Source organism: Habropoda laboriosa, unplaced genomic scaffold, assembly GCF_001263275.1.
Source record: "Habropoda laboriosa isolate 0110345459 unplaced genomic scaffold, ASM126327v1 scaffold276, whole genome shotgun sequence".
In the NCBI taxonomy this organism is placed as follows: Eukaryota; Metazoa; Arthropoda; class Insecta; order Hymenoptera; family Apidae; genus Habropoda; species Habropoda laboriosa.
The window spans coordinates 616,441-633,924 of NW_017100410.1; the positions used below are offsets into that span (position 1 = coordinate 616,441).

Sequence of the window (17,484 nt, forward strand, 5' to 3'; positions counted from 1 at the left end):
TATGGTGGTACGAGGAAATTTTTATACATAATTTAAATAATTTCAAACGGTGAATGAGGGAAAGAAAGATCTGTTTTGTTTTTTTGTTCCAAGATCACCTATGCATGTTTAATCAGATGTGAAACTTCCTTTGAATTTTTGCCATTTCGTTGATCGAAGAAATTTTTATTAAAATTACGTATAAAAGTTTTCTCGTACCACCGTAAATAGAGAAGATAATTAGGTGGCCTGTTTTACATGGCCCACCCTGTATATTATTCATTCTGGAACAGCCAGAATTACAAGTTTCACAATCACAACGACCATCATAAATAACAAAAATTTATGTCAAAAGAGCTAACTTAAATAAATTAATTTCTAATTTCTCCTCTTTAAAAGTCACGGAAAACCTACTCACAGTCCTCAAAGATCGACATCGAAACTATCAAAATTTACTAAACTCGCTCTCACAAAACGTACTGTCTATCCAAAGAATCAAACACTCGAACGCACGCTAATAAAAGAGAACACTAACGCAGGTTCGAACGAAAACTACACCGATCGACCGAACGATGGAAAAATCATCGAAAAGATTGTGCGTAATCATAATGATCTCGTTGAATTGAGAGAAGAAACATTGGCTTCGGCAATGTAACGAGTTTACTAACCCCTTCGCATGTAGGTTAAAAGGAATCGATGAAATTGCACAGCGTGCGAGCGCCACATATGCATCGCTCGCACTATAGCCGGTGCAACCATCGTCGTAGGAATAGGAGCCGTGGTTAACCAGGAATCGCGTAGACCGCCCAGCGTTAACTGCACTAGCAAATCACGGCTTTGTTTAATTATTTCCACGAGAGAGAGCAGCTGCTACGTGATCAGAGATCGATGAAATGAAAAGGAAGGATCCCCCGATCGTGCGTGTTTGATTAATATTATTACGTTGATATGAGAGTTCGAGAATTCGTGGAGCATCGAAAATTGTGCATTTGAAGGATCTTTTGGCTGCTTCTACTGCGGAAATGAACGTCTGGAGAAAGTGACAGCGGAGAAGTTTGAGAAATGTTAATTTTTTTAGTTTCCTGGTTGGTTGAAGAGAGGAAGTGTAAAGTTTGGAATCGTCGATAGAAAGTGAAGAATATGAATTCTTTAATTTTCAGTTAGATGAAGATTGGAAGAGTATAATTTGGAAACGTTGGCGATGAAGAGAATTCTAGAGAATTTTTTCATTTTTTCATTGTTGGAAGATAGGAAGTGTAAAATTTGAAAACGTTGGAAATGAAGAGAATTTTGAAAAGTATACATTTCTTAAGTTTTTGATTAGTGGATGATAGGAAGTGTAAAATTTGGAGACGTTGGCAACGAAGGGAATTCTGAAATATACATTTCTTAATTTTTTGATTAGTGGAAGAGAGGAAGTGTAAAATTTGAAAACGTTGGCAATGAAGAGAATTCTGAAAAATATACATTTCTTTTAATTAGTTGAAGACAGAAAGTGTAAAATTTGAAGACGTCGGAATATTTCTTCCATAAGTACACTTCCACTGGAAGGCCTCAACACTAATAACTGTGTGATACCAGGCCGTGAAAGCTTCAAATCTTCGAGTGCAAAATTTGTTAATACTTCCGTTACAGAATTGTTGGAGAATTATGAATATTTTGGATAGTGAATGGTTAAATAGTGATGATTGAAGTGTACCTTATCTAAAGAGTTTTTACAGTTTCCAGAAGCGTTGGTTCAGAGACTACACTTCATTAGAACATTACTTAATTGTTAAAAGAATGTATCGGAACAATTTCTTTCCTTAAATTAAATTTATCTCGCATAACAAATTCGTAAATACAAATACAGAGTTGTTAAACTGAATACACGAAGTTCACATTTAAATTGGAAATCCGAGTATTAAAAAGTACTGTGTAAAAAATAAACAACATAAAAATCCAATATCCACGTTCTAGAACTCATTAACAAAAACCACACGCAAACACTCAAAATGTCTGTTAAAAAACGATAAAATTATTACAAATCCAATATCGTTAAACTAAATAATATCCATCGAACAGTTACCATGCACTATTCAAAAGTCACACAAAAATACAAAAAAAATACAATTTATAAAATCTACAAAACTACGGAAAAGCCAATCGATAAAGTAAATATCGTAGCAAACAGCTCTACACGAAAAAAATTGTATAAACGCGAAATCTGAAGCAATTACCGCTGGTAGGAAGTGTTCACTGACGAAACATGATAAAACTAAAAGAAAATCGTGCACGGTTGTCGCAGGCTCGCTTTCAGCAGAAGCAGCTACAGGAGAAGGAGCAGAAGCTGCTGCAGCTTTACGACCAACAACAGCAACGAGCTTATCAGGTGGTGCAACGAGGCAGCGCTGGTTCAAACGGCTCGAATCATGCCGCCTCTATCAGCCAGCACACCGTCACAAGGACCTCGAGCAGCAGCCACACAACCTCGACCTCGCAGGGTGGAAAGGTGAGCGATTCACCGCGTGGAAACTGTCACGCGGTTTCACGCTGTGCACCCTTCAATGAGCTAATGGCCACTGTTTCGCGACTTCAAATCGCGGCAGATCACCCTTGAGTCCTCCTTTGCATTCTTGCTTGCGAATTATTCCACGTGAAAACGCCCGTGATTTCCAGTCATAGTCGCCGATTCGTTTCAAATTCGCGGAATCTGTTGATAGCGCTCCGAAATTTCAGCTTCTTACCGCGAATTTTGTTGTGTTATGTACCCGGTGATCTGTTACGTCGGAAACGTTGAAAGTGAGTGGTCTATTCACTTTTAATACGTTTTCTAGTTTTGGGGCTCGAGGTTAACTTAAGTTCGCCTTATAATAGGTCGTTAAATTCGTCTTTTTATTGGCTGTAGTGTAGCGTTAATGGATATACAGTGGTATTTCTGGACAAGAAAGTCAAGTAGATTTCACGAACTCCGCTATACTTTTTGTATTGGGTTGTTCGGAAAGTTCGTAGCGAAATTTAAGCCGTCGTATCTCTGTTTCTACTTGACACAGTGATAAAAGTTAAACGGTATTTTTCTGGACGGTTAAAGGTGAATTCAACGCACTACTCAAATAATTCGTAAGATGAACAGGAATGGATATAAGTCGAACTATGTTCTCTGCATTGGAGCGAGGATGTTGAATTTTTCGTGGCAACGCTAGTTCGCCTTGGGAGTAATTTTAGGGGTGCATCGGGTTTATCTTCGAATAACGAGTAAAACACCTTTTGGTTTTTGTCGCTATCTCAATTAGAAACAGAGATATATCAGTTTGAATTTTTCTTACATTTCGTTACGGACTTCTCGAACCACCCGGTATGTACTTCCCCGTTCGCGTTAGAATAATTTGAGGAGTGCGTTGGGTTCGTCTTCAAATAACGAGTAAAGTACCTTTTGGTTTTTGTCGCTATCTCAATTAGAAATGGAGATACGTCGGTTTGAATTTTTCCGACATTTCGTTACGGACTTTTCGAACCACCCGGTGTGTACTTCCCCGTGCGTTGGGTTCATCTTCAAATAACAAGTAAAGTACCCTTTGGCTTTCGTCTCTAGCTTAATTAGAAACAGAGATACGATAGTTTGAATTTTGCCTACATTTCCGAGCCACCCAGTATATTTGTTTGTCAAAACAATAGGTAGCGAGTTATTTCAGATAGCAGTTCTTATTGACTCACCCGGTATATAAACGTTGACAAATGGAACGGGATAAGCTATCACGTCATCATTTCAATACCAATATTTCGGCTCTGTTTCAAGATAACGATCTATGCTTGCGCTCATTTTAAAGCTCGAGAAATGCTTTGTTATAAACGCAAAGTGCCTGAAGTACTCAGTGATCATTGTCATTGATGAACGTGGCGACGAATGTTTTAGGGAGTTTCCATTAACAGATGGTCAGAAGAGTGAATTTCTGTAGAGTTTATCGTGTGCATCTTTGTGTTCGCTGTGAAAGAAATGTAAGGAGATGAAATGTTTGGTAAACCTTGACCGCAATCTTGAGAATGGTAAAGTGAGCATTGCCAAACAAGTTTATCGGGAAGTGAAATTATGTCAACAAGTAACCTGGAGGTTAGTACTGAACGAAATTCGTTCTGAAAATTTGATTCAATTACAGAGACCAGGAAAAAGAAGTGGAATTATTCGCATGTGGGCAGATGTAATTTAAAATAAAACATATTTAATAGAAAATAAAACTACTTAATGTAATTGTCTCTCAAAACCACGCTGTCTCTACTCTGCTTTCCACACTGACTTTTCCACTCTGACTTGGCGCACGCATCTTCCAGACTCTTTCATTCTTTTTCTCTCTCTCTATTACTATTTTTCTCTCATTCTACACAGAATTCCCGGTAAACATTCAGTCACATCCAAAACCTTGGGTGGCCATGCACCCTTCGTTCACACGATATTCTAAAGTATAGTCGAAGGAAGAAATATAGCGAAGTCGTAAGTTAGAGCATTAGATGGCAGCACTGATGCAAGCAGCGACATCTAAGGTTTTATATGGCATTTTACATTTTTCGATCAGACCTGAATCAAAGCTAAGGCATACTTTCTTTTTTTTACGTGGAAAAAATCTTCAAAAGACCTCCCGGTCTCTCTAGTGGGAGGGTCCGCGGAATTGCGGAATTTTTACACTCTAAAACCACCACGGTGTCCTACCTCAGGCGTTGCAGAGGGACTCCGGGACTTCATACGGCCCTGACTGAGGTTTCAGGTCCTTATCTTCTCAGTTTTCCGTCGTTTCGCTTATCAACATTCTCGAGAGTGTAAATTTCGATGCCTGAACGATTTTACGACCTCGCTGTATTTCTTCCACCGACTATACTCAGTCCCAAACACTCTTCTTTCACACCTCTATCGCTCCATAAGTATTCTTCATTCCAGACTAAAAACGCACAGAAATTCTGTCACTCCTACAAAATTGTAACTAATCAACAACTATCTTTTAATATTAAGGTATCCCATGAGTACGTGTCGAATTTTACAATTCAGATCAATATTTCCATCAAACCTTTGCATTTGATAAAACAAAACCTAAGCAGCTTCTCGTTCCACAATCTTTTCCTATTATCCTTTCCTTAAGATTTTCATTCAACTATATTTTGCTTTCGCCACATGACCTAATACGTCTAGAGATTGAATCTAGCTTAACGTTAAGAACTCATTTATCGTTGATTACACACGCATACACGGACAATTAAATGTTGACTAATCGCAACAATTACGGCAATTCCCGTGACACAAAGGTGAGGCAGATGTTCGACGAGAGACGGCAGACAACCGTGAAGGGCATCGACAGAAGTTACCCACTGGAGCCACTGGAGAACAAACTGCGGAAGCAACCGAACGGAAACGGCGTGCAGAAGAACGGAAATTTGACGGTGAATCGACAGTCCGTGACTGTGAAGCGGGTGGCCCGAGCTGACGTGAACAGCAATTTGAACGGCGGCAAACCAGTCGTCTCGTATCACGAAGAAATCACTCGAGAATCGTTCGGTCCGTCTGCAAGCCAGCAGCAGGACGACGAGGAGTTCGGGAATGAGAACCACGACGCGCAATATGCGAACGGGAACCATCGAGGCGAGGTATAGTCGGCGGAAGAAATATATAGCGCGCTTGTTAAATAGGTCAGGAGTCGAAGTAAACATGCTTCGAGTGTTCTAACAAGAACACGTATAGAACACAAGAAGAAATATAATTCTATTTAATTCTGTATTCTAATTAGTGTAAATAATTATTTCGTAATTCTATATTCTAATTAGTGTAAATAATCACTCTACTCAATTTTATCACGTTCAATTTTCTCAAAGACAAAGTATACAAAGTCTTAAGACACTAAGGTTACAAGTTTCATTACTTGACTAATATTGCAAAATAGTATTCACACTTCTACGAGCTTTGCAATAACTAAAATTACTTAATAAAAATTGCAAACTCTACATATAAATGAAAATAATTTTGAGATCTGCTTATGCTTGTTAGAACATTAACCCTTTGCACCCGGAAGTCTTTTTGCTGTAGGAAATGTTGCAAATCGGATCTTCTTCGAAATTTTTTAAAGCTAACGTAGAAATAAACTGTAGAATTTTATTTCAGTATTCGATGAATTTTCTATTTCACTATAGCGAATAAATTAGAAAAATAGACCTGCTCTCTGTCTTGATTAATTATTTACCATGTGACAGTTATTCAATGTCGCTTCACAGTCACCACTCGATTGCAAAGGGTTAATACTTGAGAAAACAAATTTTACAATTATTTTATAACCGTCAGTTCTATTATTACTCGTTGAAGATTTAACATATGTAACGACTGGGTTAATACTGTAGGAAATATTCTTATCCAGAATTTTCACATTAACATTCCTGTCGCGTTTGGACAGACACGTATCGCGGAAGTTTTGGACGAGGACACAATGGAAAGGAATCGTATGATGGCGAAACTTCATCTGATGGAATACGACGAGTCGCTGAAGAACCGTGTTAGAAACGATCTCGAGAGTGAGCAATTCCCGGAGGACTTCTTAGTAGATGTTCCTGACAAGCTTCCAAAGCAAAATGTTACCAAGAAGTTATCTCAAGCGGAGGCCAGATTGGAACGTTTTAAAAATGCCAACGCGAGGCGTAGCAACAACATTGCGAAGAACTCGACCACAGTTTCAAAGAAACGATCTGACCCGATGTTTCCGTCAAAGTCTTCCTCCAGGTACGTAATTTGAAAAACAGGGAACAAGACAGAAAGACCGTGAAAAAATTTGACAAATATACGAAACAACGTGAGATGTGCTTTTTTTTCTCTCGAGCTACCGATTATGTTAGGATGAGAGAGAGCGTTGAATAAGTACTGTCGATGAAATTATTCAGTTTACTTTTTTGTATTTGCAACGATTGAAAATTAAGTTTGCGTACGTGGGATGAATTTGGTGACAATAATTTAACAGTCGTTCTCTGAAATTTCGAAATGGAAATTTCTGTCGCTGTGTTTAGGGAGTCTGCTAATAGTTTTCTAAGAGTAACAAGAATTTCATTGCATTTTACACAAGACAGCGGACATTAATTGTACGTACAAAATCTGGCAGTGCTTCTCGATCTTTTTAACGTTGTAATTAGTGAAATACTTACAACAAACATTCACACCTTACTAAACATTGAAACAAATGAGTATTGTCAAATTTAACATACTTACATGATATTCGTAATCGTAAAACACGTGTGCTATACTCTTACTTTCATCCTTATTATTATAGTTGTGAAACTACGAGGAATCAATTTTCTGTCGCTTTTTCTTCTTCCGGGGAATATAATCTATCCTTCTGTGAGGAAACACAAAAACGGTTCTCAAACTTGGTTCATTTTTATTTTAACTACAATATACAGGGTGGGCCACTTAATTGTCGTCTCTATTTAGCTAAGGTGGTACGAGAAAATTTTCGTACGTGATTTAAATAGTTCGAAAGGGTGAATGCGATGGGAGAAAATTTGTTCGATACAAGAAGTGGGAATTGAAATTTTAGTAAAAAAAGATACATATATTCCTATATAAAACAAAACAGATGACCGTAAAAAAAAAAAAGAAAAGAATTTGTTTTCCACCTTATTCACCTTCTGAGACCATTAAAATCACGTATAAAAATTTTCTCCTATCACCGTAGTCAGAGAAGATAATTAAATGACCTTGTCCATCCTGCATCTAAAAATTGAGAATTTTAAGGTGATTTTTTTAATGAAACGCAGTGTATAATAAGAAACAAAAACCTTGCAATTTTGTTACATACTTACACATACTCGAAGAAACAAAAATCACGAAACCACAAAACACACTCTAATCTACTGTCACAACTCTTTCTCTCCTGTGTAAAACATTTCCAAGAATCGATCGACAAAAGAAGAAGATCTAAATTAAAGTAGCTGATACCTTTCTGATAATCGAGTGAAAGTCTTGACAAACGCGACTTCTCTGACCGCTAATTGGCAATCAGTGCTAACAATCCGTCGCTGCTTTCGATCTCCGCACCCCCTCCCCCACTTCTCTCACCTGTCTAATTAATTTCTCGTTGCATAATTGCGATCGCTGACTAGGCTCGACTCGTTAAAACCCACGCAACCGTAGAGTAGCCTAATAATACATGCTATCTGGAAGTGACCATCCTTGAAGGAGGAACTTAAATGACGCGTTTCGGGCAGAGTAGAGAGGCGGAACCAGGCGTCCCTCACGCTTTTCGCCCGCAAGAAGGAAAAGACGCCAGTTCTAGAATAATTTACGTGTACCGCCTTAACCTTAGAGCTATCGCAGAAAGGATAATCAAACGAAGGAACATTAAACGCTCCATCATCAACAATAACAGCTACTACTCTCGCCAAGCATGATTCTTTTTAACGGAGCAGCCTGGAGAAAAGAAAGGAACGAGAATGTCCCGGTGAAACGTTCATTCCTCGAGAGATTCGCCGACGATTTTTCCCGCATTTCCTTACTTCTACCTCTTAAATTCTACGTGGCTTCACGCAAAAACTTCTTTTCTACGTAACCGATTTTCACTTAGGCATACACATTTGTCAAATTCATTTGGGACGATAAGTCGAAACGACCTGCTGCATTAAGCTTTGCCCTGCTGCGACGGAGAATCACGCAAAATCACATCTTCCTGGCATATCTCTCCCAGCTACTGCTCCGTCTTCGCTAACCGCAATCGCCGGCCAGGATTAACACGAGATCATGTGCGAGAACGATGAAGGAGGTAGAAATAACAATACTAAACGCGAGGAAACGAGAGTTTCTGATTTTTTGAGACGGAAGGCGGTACATTTGGTGTAATTTCGTAGCAAGGATCGAGCGATTAAGGCCAGGACCCGAGAAGTTTCGCGGAGAAGATCGAGCAACAGAAACGAGAGTCCTGGAGACGGTAAATTGAAGACTGTGACCTCTGGGCAGGTGGAGGAAACGATATCGTTGTCGGATTCTGAGAGAAATACGAGAGAAGAAGATGCTCCGCGGTTCTTTTGTAGAGAGTCTGAAAAATCTGCAACAACGTACGATATTGACTCGAGAAGTGCAAAAGAATTAGCCTGGAAGTCTTCGAAAAGTGTGAAAGGACGAAGCGAAAGTCCAAAGTTTCTTTCAAAGGAGTCTGAAAAATCTGCAACTTATGCGATCGATTCGAAACCTGTAACGAAATTGTCGTTCGAGTCGTTGCGAGAGAGTCCTAAATTCTTTTGCAAGGAATCGGAGAAATCTGCTACAACGTACGATATTGATTCGAAGAATGCAAAAGAATTAGCCTGGAAGTCTTCGAAAGGTGTGAAAGGACGAAGCGAAAGTCCAAAAGAATCTGAAAACTCGAAGTCTCCGAGAAAATTATCTCGAGAACCGTCCAAAGACAGGATAAGAAGAAGCGACAATCTTAAGTTCTTTTGCAAAGAGACGGAAATGTCAGCCACGACTTACGCGGCAAATTCAAAAATCACGAAGAGATCGTCGCCCGAACTGTCGAAAGAAAGAAAACCGCGAAGTGAAAGTCCTAAGTTACTTAGTAAAACAACTAAAAAAGCAACTAAAGAATCGTCTGAATTTTTAAAAAATAGGAAACCGAGCAGCGATAGTCCAAAATTCTTCTTCAGAGAATCCGAAAAATCAGTAGACTCGAAAACTCACGCAACGCTACCTGATTTTGCGAAAAACACAAAGAGTACTGCAGCGAAAGTGGAATCTACACATCGAAGAAATATAGCTAACAACGATAAGATAAAAGGATCTATGGGTATCGATACTGTAGACGAACACATTAAATCATCCAAAACTGGAACGATCAGCAGATCTCCTTCTCCAGAAAGTCTGACGAATAACCCAGTAAATTATCCAAAATTTGACAGTGAGAAACAATCGAAATCTATCTCCAACAAATCGTGCAACGTTTTCGATCGCCTTTCGAGAGAACGCAGTTCGAGTCCTCGATTTTTCCATCGCGAGGATAAGAAACCAACCACGAAAACGACTGTCGTCGTCAAAGGCAACGAATTCACCTCGAGACAATCAATTCTCAGCAAAGAAACTCTGAAAGAACGCAGTAGAAGCCCAAGAGTGTCTTCTCCCGAAGACGATATTCTAATTCCTCGAACTACCGAATCAGAATCGCCGGATTTCACGGGAAAGGCGTTCAAAAAATCCAAAACTAGTTCACAATTTTTCACTTCGAACTCCGAGAAGTCCGCGACCATCATGATAGTGAAACCGGAGACAATAACGAAGTCGAGAAGAAAATCCCCAGGTTCCACGGAGAAGGAGCAAATTTCTAAAGCGTGTGTCTCGAAATCTAGCAAAAATACACGTGCAGAGGCAAAAATGCCCGAAGTAAGCAACGTCGAAAATACGAAACACTTTATACGGAGCTCCGTATCGCGATTCTTCTCCGAGCAGAGCAAGAGAGCTTTAAGAAACGCGAAGGACGATGCGAGAGACAACGTTCAATCAACGGGAACCGATAAGAACTCTCATTTGTCCGGTGGCTCGTCACCGTTGTCGCTGAGATACACGAGAACGCCGAGTCCAACGAGGTCAGAATTTCATCGGGGGAAAACTGGGAAACCTGGCGGAAGGAGTATCGATGGAAGTCGTGACTCGTCGCCTAGATCGGGGAAAATCGTCCACAGCGGAGAAGCGACTCCGGAGTTCTTCTGCTACGAGACGGAAAGATCCGCCACGACTGTGAGCGTCGAACCGAGAGCCACCAAAGACATCGGCAAACGAGCCAAAAGTCCAGAAACTGCTGTAAAACCGAGAAGTCCTGTAAACGATCCGAAAAGTAGATCATCGAAGAGTACCGACAGCACGAAAGACGCCGAATCGCCGGATCGCAGAGGATCCGTGAATATCCTACGTTCGACGAAATTAATTCGCGAGGCGATGAAACGTCAGAACGAGAAAAATCGGGGCAATTGTGCTTCGGACAGGCGCGTGAAAAGTTTGCAGAATTCTCCCGGCGGATATGGAGACACGGGCGGAATATCAAACGGATCGAAACAGAGAGGAGCGAGGGATAAGGTGGTGGAGGATGTTGAGGCGGATAGAAAAGTTGACAAAAGAGCTGGGACACCGAGTGCTCGTGAACTTCCCGTTGCGGAATCGAGTCCTAAAAGTTGCACGTCCGCGGAGGTGGACGCGGAGATTCAAGAAATCACGGTGCCCGATCAATACGTGAAACAAGAGCAACTTTGGGGTACTTACTCGAGATCGGGCAACAAAACTGGTAGGGTATCGAGGGTCGAGAGGCAGTTCACGTATTCCATGAGCAAACCGACGAAAAAGAGGGGATCCCTGTTCGGAGCGGACGTTTTCGAGCCATCGAGGAGAGATCGAATGGATCGTCGTGATTCCAGCGAGGAAAGGAGGATCAGCTTAAGACGTACAACGGGAAATGCGTCGAATAGTAGTCCTTCTCCGACGAACGAGTCTGTTGTTCGGGAGTTGAAACGTCGAACGGGCAAAGACGAAATTTCGCGATCTGAGGAACGAACATCGAGTCCAGCTCGGTTAAAGGGGAAACGGACGAAGGAAACGACTAAAGAGAAATATGATAATTCGAAGCGTGGTAGTAGCAGTGGTTCCCCAACGAACGAATCGATCGTTCAGAAACGTCGAGCGGAGGAAAATTTGGTAAACGGAAGAAGCGCTCGAGAGCAAACACCGGCAAGTCTAATACAGGGGAAACAGAGGAGGATGAACGTTAAGGGAAGGACACGGTCGCCTCAGGCGACGAAACAAGCGAGAATTCTGCGATCGATGGAGCTCGTTCGTCAGGCTATAAAAGGGTCAAATTTCGAGGAAGGCGGAGTATCTGTTAAAAAAGGCCAGATTGAAGTCGCGAGAAGCGATTCTACTGCGTCGACGACGATCGAGGTCCTAGAATCGAGTCTCGTTTCTACGAAAGACCGAGCATCGCCTGGCAAGAATTACGAAAGAACGGACTCTGTAGAGTCGGCGCTGAGGCGTTTCGACTCGATCGGCACGGAAGCCGATTCGGAATCGGCTCGAAGCACCCTGGAACGAAGGAGAGAATCGACGGGGAAGAAAAGACAAACGGAATTGGGTGAAACGGAGGGATCGAGGGATGTTTCGAAGACGATTTCTCTGAAAGTACTCGACCGACCGGATGTAAATCTTCCTAGACGTTCTCGGTGCAGACTGTCGAGAACTGCTTGGAGCAAAGCTTCGACTGTATCCATAGAGCCGTGTTACAAAAGGGGGAAGAGTGGTAGAACGCAAGAAACGCAGGGTCCGAAAAAATGTAGGAAAAGCAAGGACTCGATGGAGATCTCCGGAGTCGCCGAAACATCGAAATCGCCCGCATGCAAGCGGAAGCTTTTCCAGGATGACGATTCCGGGGAGGAAACGGAGAGTGGAAGCTGGAAATCGAAGAACAGCTTGAATTCCATGAGAGCCATGGAACGTCTTTCGTCGAAGTCCAATAAAAACCAGACGGTGGAGCTAGTGGAAAGCACGTCGAGACGGTACGAATTCGCTACCGAGAACGAAACGTCTATGGCGGTAGGAATGAACAAAGAGGGAACGGATAAAACGTCAACAGGTGCAGATCGTTTTCTCTCTGTGAAGCAGCTGAGATCGATCGAGGATATTCGTAAGTCTATCGAGGGTGAAAGTTCGGATGGCGAAGCGAGGGGAATGTCGAGGAAGTCGGCGATCGCAAACAGCGCGGGGAGACGTTCGAGCGGAGTTGAAGCAGCGGGACGATCGGAGCCCCGTCGAATAAATATCGATGATCGTGGTGAAAATAGAAAAGTGATATCCTTGCCGGCTCGGTCGGGGAACAACGATGCTTTAGGGAATGCGGATCGTTCGTCTGTAAAGTGTTCGATGCGTTTCTCCAGGGTTGCGAAAAGTCCGAGTCCGGAGACAATGAAGCCGACGGAAACGGGCAGCCGTAGGAGAAGGAGCGTTCAAACGTCGCTATCGAAAAGTCCGGATACAGTGGCCAGGGTAAGTAACGATTGGGTGAGAGATTTATTTTCTACTCTGTATGGTTCGCGTTGCAGGAGAGACTTTTGCTTGCCTGTTGTTTTTTTTTTCCTTCTTTTTTAATTGGTTATTTAAAGTCGCATCAACCACATTTACGGGTTATTAGCGACTTAATGTCTAGGTTCACAGTTTGTTATACAATTTGGTATGCTTTAAAATTTTTTTGGAAAATTAGTAGGAAGAATGCACAGTGGAGTGTTCTATTTAGGCCAAAATTTAAATTTTTCAACTTAATTAAAAACAAAAACGTGTTTTTTTATAATGTTATTAAAACGAATTTCTATTTTCTATTATTTTCTGTTATTATTAATTATAATATGTTATTGTATTTTCATTTTCTGCGAGCGAAATCTGTCTGCAACCTAACATATCCATAATATTATGCAAAAATTATTTCAAATTTGGTGGTAAATTCTTGTTCTTACATACGTCCTTCTTACATAAGTCGTTCACAGGCCAAAGTAATTAACTCCACTTTCTGAATTTTTTTAAATTTGAGTGCCAAAGCACTTTTACTACCAATTCTTCTTAAGCGAGATTAAACGAGAATAAAATATGTTGAAAATATATTTTTGTAATTCGTAGAAGGGAAAAAATAATGAAAAGTGTTTTCCCATTGGAAAATATTGAGGTAACGGTGATACACGTCGAAGCCAAAATGTTTGAAGTTAAAAAACTAATTTAACGTCGTTATCTGTCGTCAGAAAAATTGGCAGCTGTTTGAAAATATTCGTAAAGTCAGGTTGAATATTTAATAAAATGACTGAAGGGAAATTATATTTCGTAAACAAATTACATGCAATATTCGTTGCTGCATATTTTTTAATGAAAAATATTTTTAGTTGCACGCGTTTCTATGTACGCGATAAAAGAGTGCTCTGTTCAAATAAATTTTACCATTACACAAAAATTTATCGACAGATACCTTCGAAAATTCATATGCTATTTGTACGACATTTGAAAATGTAGAAAATCTTGCTGGGAAATGTCCAATTTTTAACAATTTTTGAAAAAATTTCTTTTTACATTTCATAATAAAATTCTCCGAATAATGCAATATTACTTTAAAATCATATAAAAAAATACGATAGTGTATTAAAAACATGTCAATGAAAAAATTGACAGTAAAAATATGAATTTTTGTGTGTATAATCACATTTTACATTGTCGTTCTAAATTACCGAAATTTTACCATTACACAAAAATTTATCAAAAACGTCTCAATTAAAAAATGAAGTTTTGCATGGATTAAGTTGTCCGGAAAGTTCCTTTCGTAATTTAAACCATTGTATCTCTCTTTCTAATTGACATAGTAACACAAGTTAAACGGTACTTTCCTCGACAGTTAAAGGTGAATGCAACGCACTACTCAAATAATTCGTAAGATGAACAGGAATGGATATAAGTCGAACTATGTTCTCTGCATTGGAGCGAGGATGTTGAATTTTTCGTGGCAACGCTCCACCGCGGAAAATATAGTTCGCCTTGGGAGTAATTTTAGGGGTACATCGGATTTATCTTCAAATACCTTTCGGTTTTTGTCGCTATCTCAATTAGAAATGGAGATACGTCGGTTTGAATTTTTTCTTAACCCATTTGCATCCGTAAGCGGAGTATTCTGCGCATGACGATCGTCTCCTATCACCGAGCGCGGAATATTCCGCGAGCCGTGACTTTCTTTTATCACTGCCCGCGGAATATTCCGCATATGACACAGTTCACGTTTTGCTGCCAATCTGCGAGCATTTGAGCTATTTTCATTGCGTTCTTAACAAATTTGACTTTCGTAAGAGAGGCATCATCTATCGATGATTCGTTAACGCGATTGGCTACTAACACAAGATAGGCTATTAACCAAAATATATTATATTATAACTATAAGCGGCTGCTATGGTACTCGGGTGTCCGTCTCGCTCGACGGCTACATTAAGAGTGTCCTCTCCGCGTCGTATTCTGCGTTGCTCCGAAAAACCGTTGGAGCCCCCTCGTTCGACTTTCCGGGGAAAGGGCTTAGTTTAAGGCACCCTCAGGTACCCTCGCGCTTTTCTTCATGGGTGACAAAGTCCAGGCCACCACTTGGCCGCCGAAATCTCGCATTTCTTACACGACATACTGACCGGCATTTTTCCTTCACGGATACCCCCAACACTAGCAAGGGGGAACAAAACATCAAAGCGATGCGATGTTTGCGATGTAGCATTATGTATCGATCATATACGGCCGCGCGCGGTGATACGGGCCAACCGTCAGTTGAACGCCGCTGATGTCACAGAAACTTAAGGTAGAGTCATGATGCAAATGGGTTAAATTGCGAAACGAACTTTCCGGACAACCTAATATAATCGCGATTTCATTTCTTATCGCGATTTCATTTCACGCCCGATCTGCGCCAGTAATCTGCCTAACGTTTAAAAATACATGAATTTTCATTGCTTTCGTAAGAACCCACGTAAAAAGGTATGTCGATCATTTAGCGCAAGTGTTTGAAGCGAGCGCGTTTGCTATTACAGCGTCCGTCCGTCGAGTTGAAAGCTCAAGACGCGAAATCGACGAAACGGCCAACGCCTATGAAAGGCACAGAGCCAATTGGAAACAGGAAGACGACGGGAACGACGAGCACGGGTACGAGAAAATCGACGGATGTCGTCGATGGCGTTATTCTCGAGAACGGTCTGCATTTACGGGACCAAACTGCCGAAACGATATACGATAACGACTCGCCCACGACGAAGAAGAGCGACGCTTTTGTCATCGACTTCGACGAGCAACCGCCGAAGGAAAACGATGCGCCACTTCTACGGAAGCCACTCTTACGCAAACAATCCACCGAAGTGAGTAGCTGTTGATCAAATAAATACTGGGACGGATTGCTCAATGAACAGGAACGAGAGTGATAATAATTTCGTAGCTATTCTTTTTAACACTTTACTGGCTGAATTACCCGTTTTTTCTTGCTTTCAAAGTTATTATTTATCTAGCGATTATCGAGACTGTGATGGACAGTAAATCGAGACGAATTTTTATTCCTTTAACCCTTTCATGATAGGACGTGTCAGGTTGTCCCGTAAGTTCGTGTTGAAAGCGAAAAAAGTTTTAATGAAAATTCAAGGAAATTCTATAGCGACCACATAATGGTTTTCTCAAGAAAAAATAAGAAAAACGCTTACCTTTTCTTTTTTTATCAAATTTAAAGGTTTGTTGGAAATACTGATTTGAGTTTTAAAATTCGAGACGAATTTATGGGATGACCTGATACGTTCCACCGTGAAAGGGTTAAATAACTGCAATTTAGAGTATTTCTTGACAGACTTTTCAAGAATGGTAAGATATTCTTTTGTTGTTCTTGTACTATAAAATTTGTAGATTGTTTGCAACATTAGAGTTACATTGTTTTTCCATTGCATTTTATAGTGGAAGTGTAAGAGCAAATATAACAGGCATAGTCCGGGTCATGATATAGCATGATCGTAAAATAAACCCCGGAAATGCGGCACTGGTTGATGTCGCGGCACTTCAAAAGGTCAAGAGTGCCATAAATGCCATTTTTTTCTGTTTTTTAACTTTTTACGGTTATCTATGTTTTTTCATAGAAATGTATGTCTTTTTCTACTGTATGTTGTAGCGGACACTGATGTGCATTTAAACATGCATAAAAATATGACCATAAAGTGATTTTGGACTCTAAAATTTAAAATCAAACGTGCAACTTCCTTTCATTCTTTGCCATTTCAGACCCTTGAAATTACATATAAAAATTTTCTCGTACCACCATAGCTATTTAAGTAGCCTGTTTCACATGGCCCACCCTGTACATTTAACTAAAATACAGTATATTCTCCACAAGTGTCAGACCGCAAGGAAGCTAAACCTGACACTCGTAGAGTCAAGGACTACGTTTTCGAGCCTCGCGCCCGCCTTTGTAGTTTGCCGAACGTAGACAAGGACAGCGAATAAAAGATAAGCATGAAACGTGTGTCGAGGCAACCAAGCGATTTAAATATCAACTTTTTTAATTTTACGTTTTTTTATCCCGAAATTTTTCTTAACATATTGATGAGATTTTTCTGATGAATTTACTTATAGATTTACTTATTAACACGTTCACTGTCACGCCAGATTTACAGGTTGCTGTCAGGCGGCCACAAGAAAATACATTTTAAGCATAGGATTATAGTATTATGCTTTATGTCTAGCTAGCTATGACGTTCAAAATTTTTAGTTGACAACATTTATTTTATTTTAATTATTCTAAACATTTGAGGCACTCCAGTCACTGATGACCACCATGGCCATATCGAGGAAACAATCTAATGTTAATACTTATTGAGTGATTAATTTAATTTCATAATATATCGCTTTAGATGAATTACAAAAACAAATAGCTAAGAAATTACATTAAATACCTGTACACATTATCCGTCGAATATAGAGGGAGAGGCACCGTTTAGTTGCCAATT

The 17,484-nt window shown here is 40.3% G+C and overlaps 1 protein-coding gene across 1 annotated transcript in view; it reads left to right on the forward strand.

Moving 5' to 3' along the window:
- Positions 1-17,484, forward strand: part of LOC108575471 (serine/arginine repetitive matrix protein 2-like) — a 35,952-nt gene that overhangs the window by 10,403 nt on the left and 8,065 nt on the right. The window contains exons 2-6 of the mRNA XM_017938286.1: positions 2,267-2,470; positions 5,248-5,586; positions 6,384-6,706; positions 8,821-12,988; positions 15,538-15,858. Of these exons, the coding sequence (XP_017793775.1) occupies positions 2,267-2,470; positions 5,248-5,586; positions 6,384-6,706; positions 8,821-12,988; positions 15,538-15,858 (5,355 nt within the window). The remainder of the gene's footprint in view (positions 1-2,266; positions 2,471-5,247; positions 5,587-6,383; positions 6,707-8,820; positions 12,989-15,537; positions 15,859-17,484) is intronic.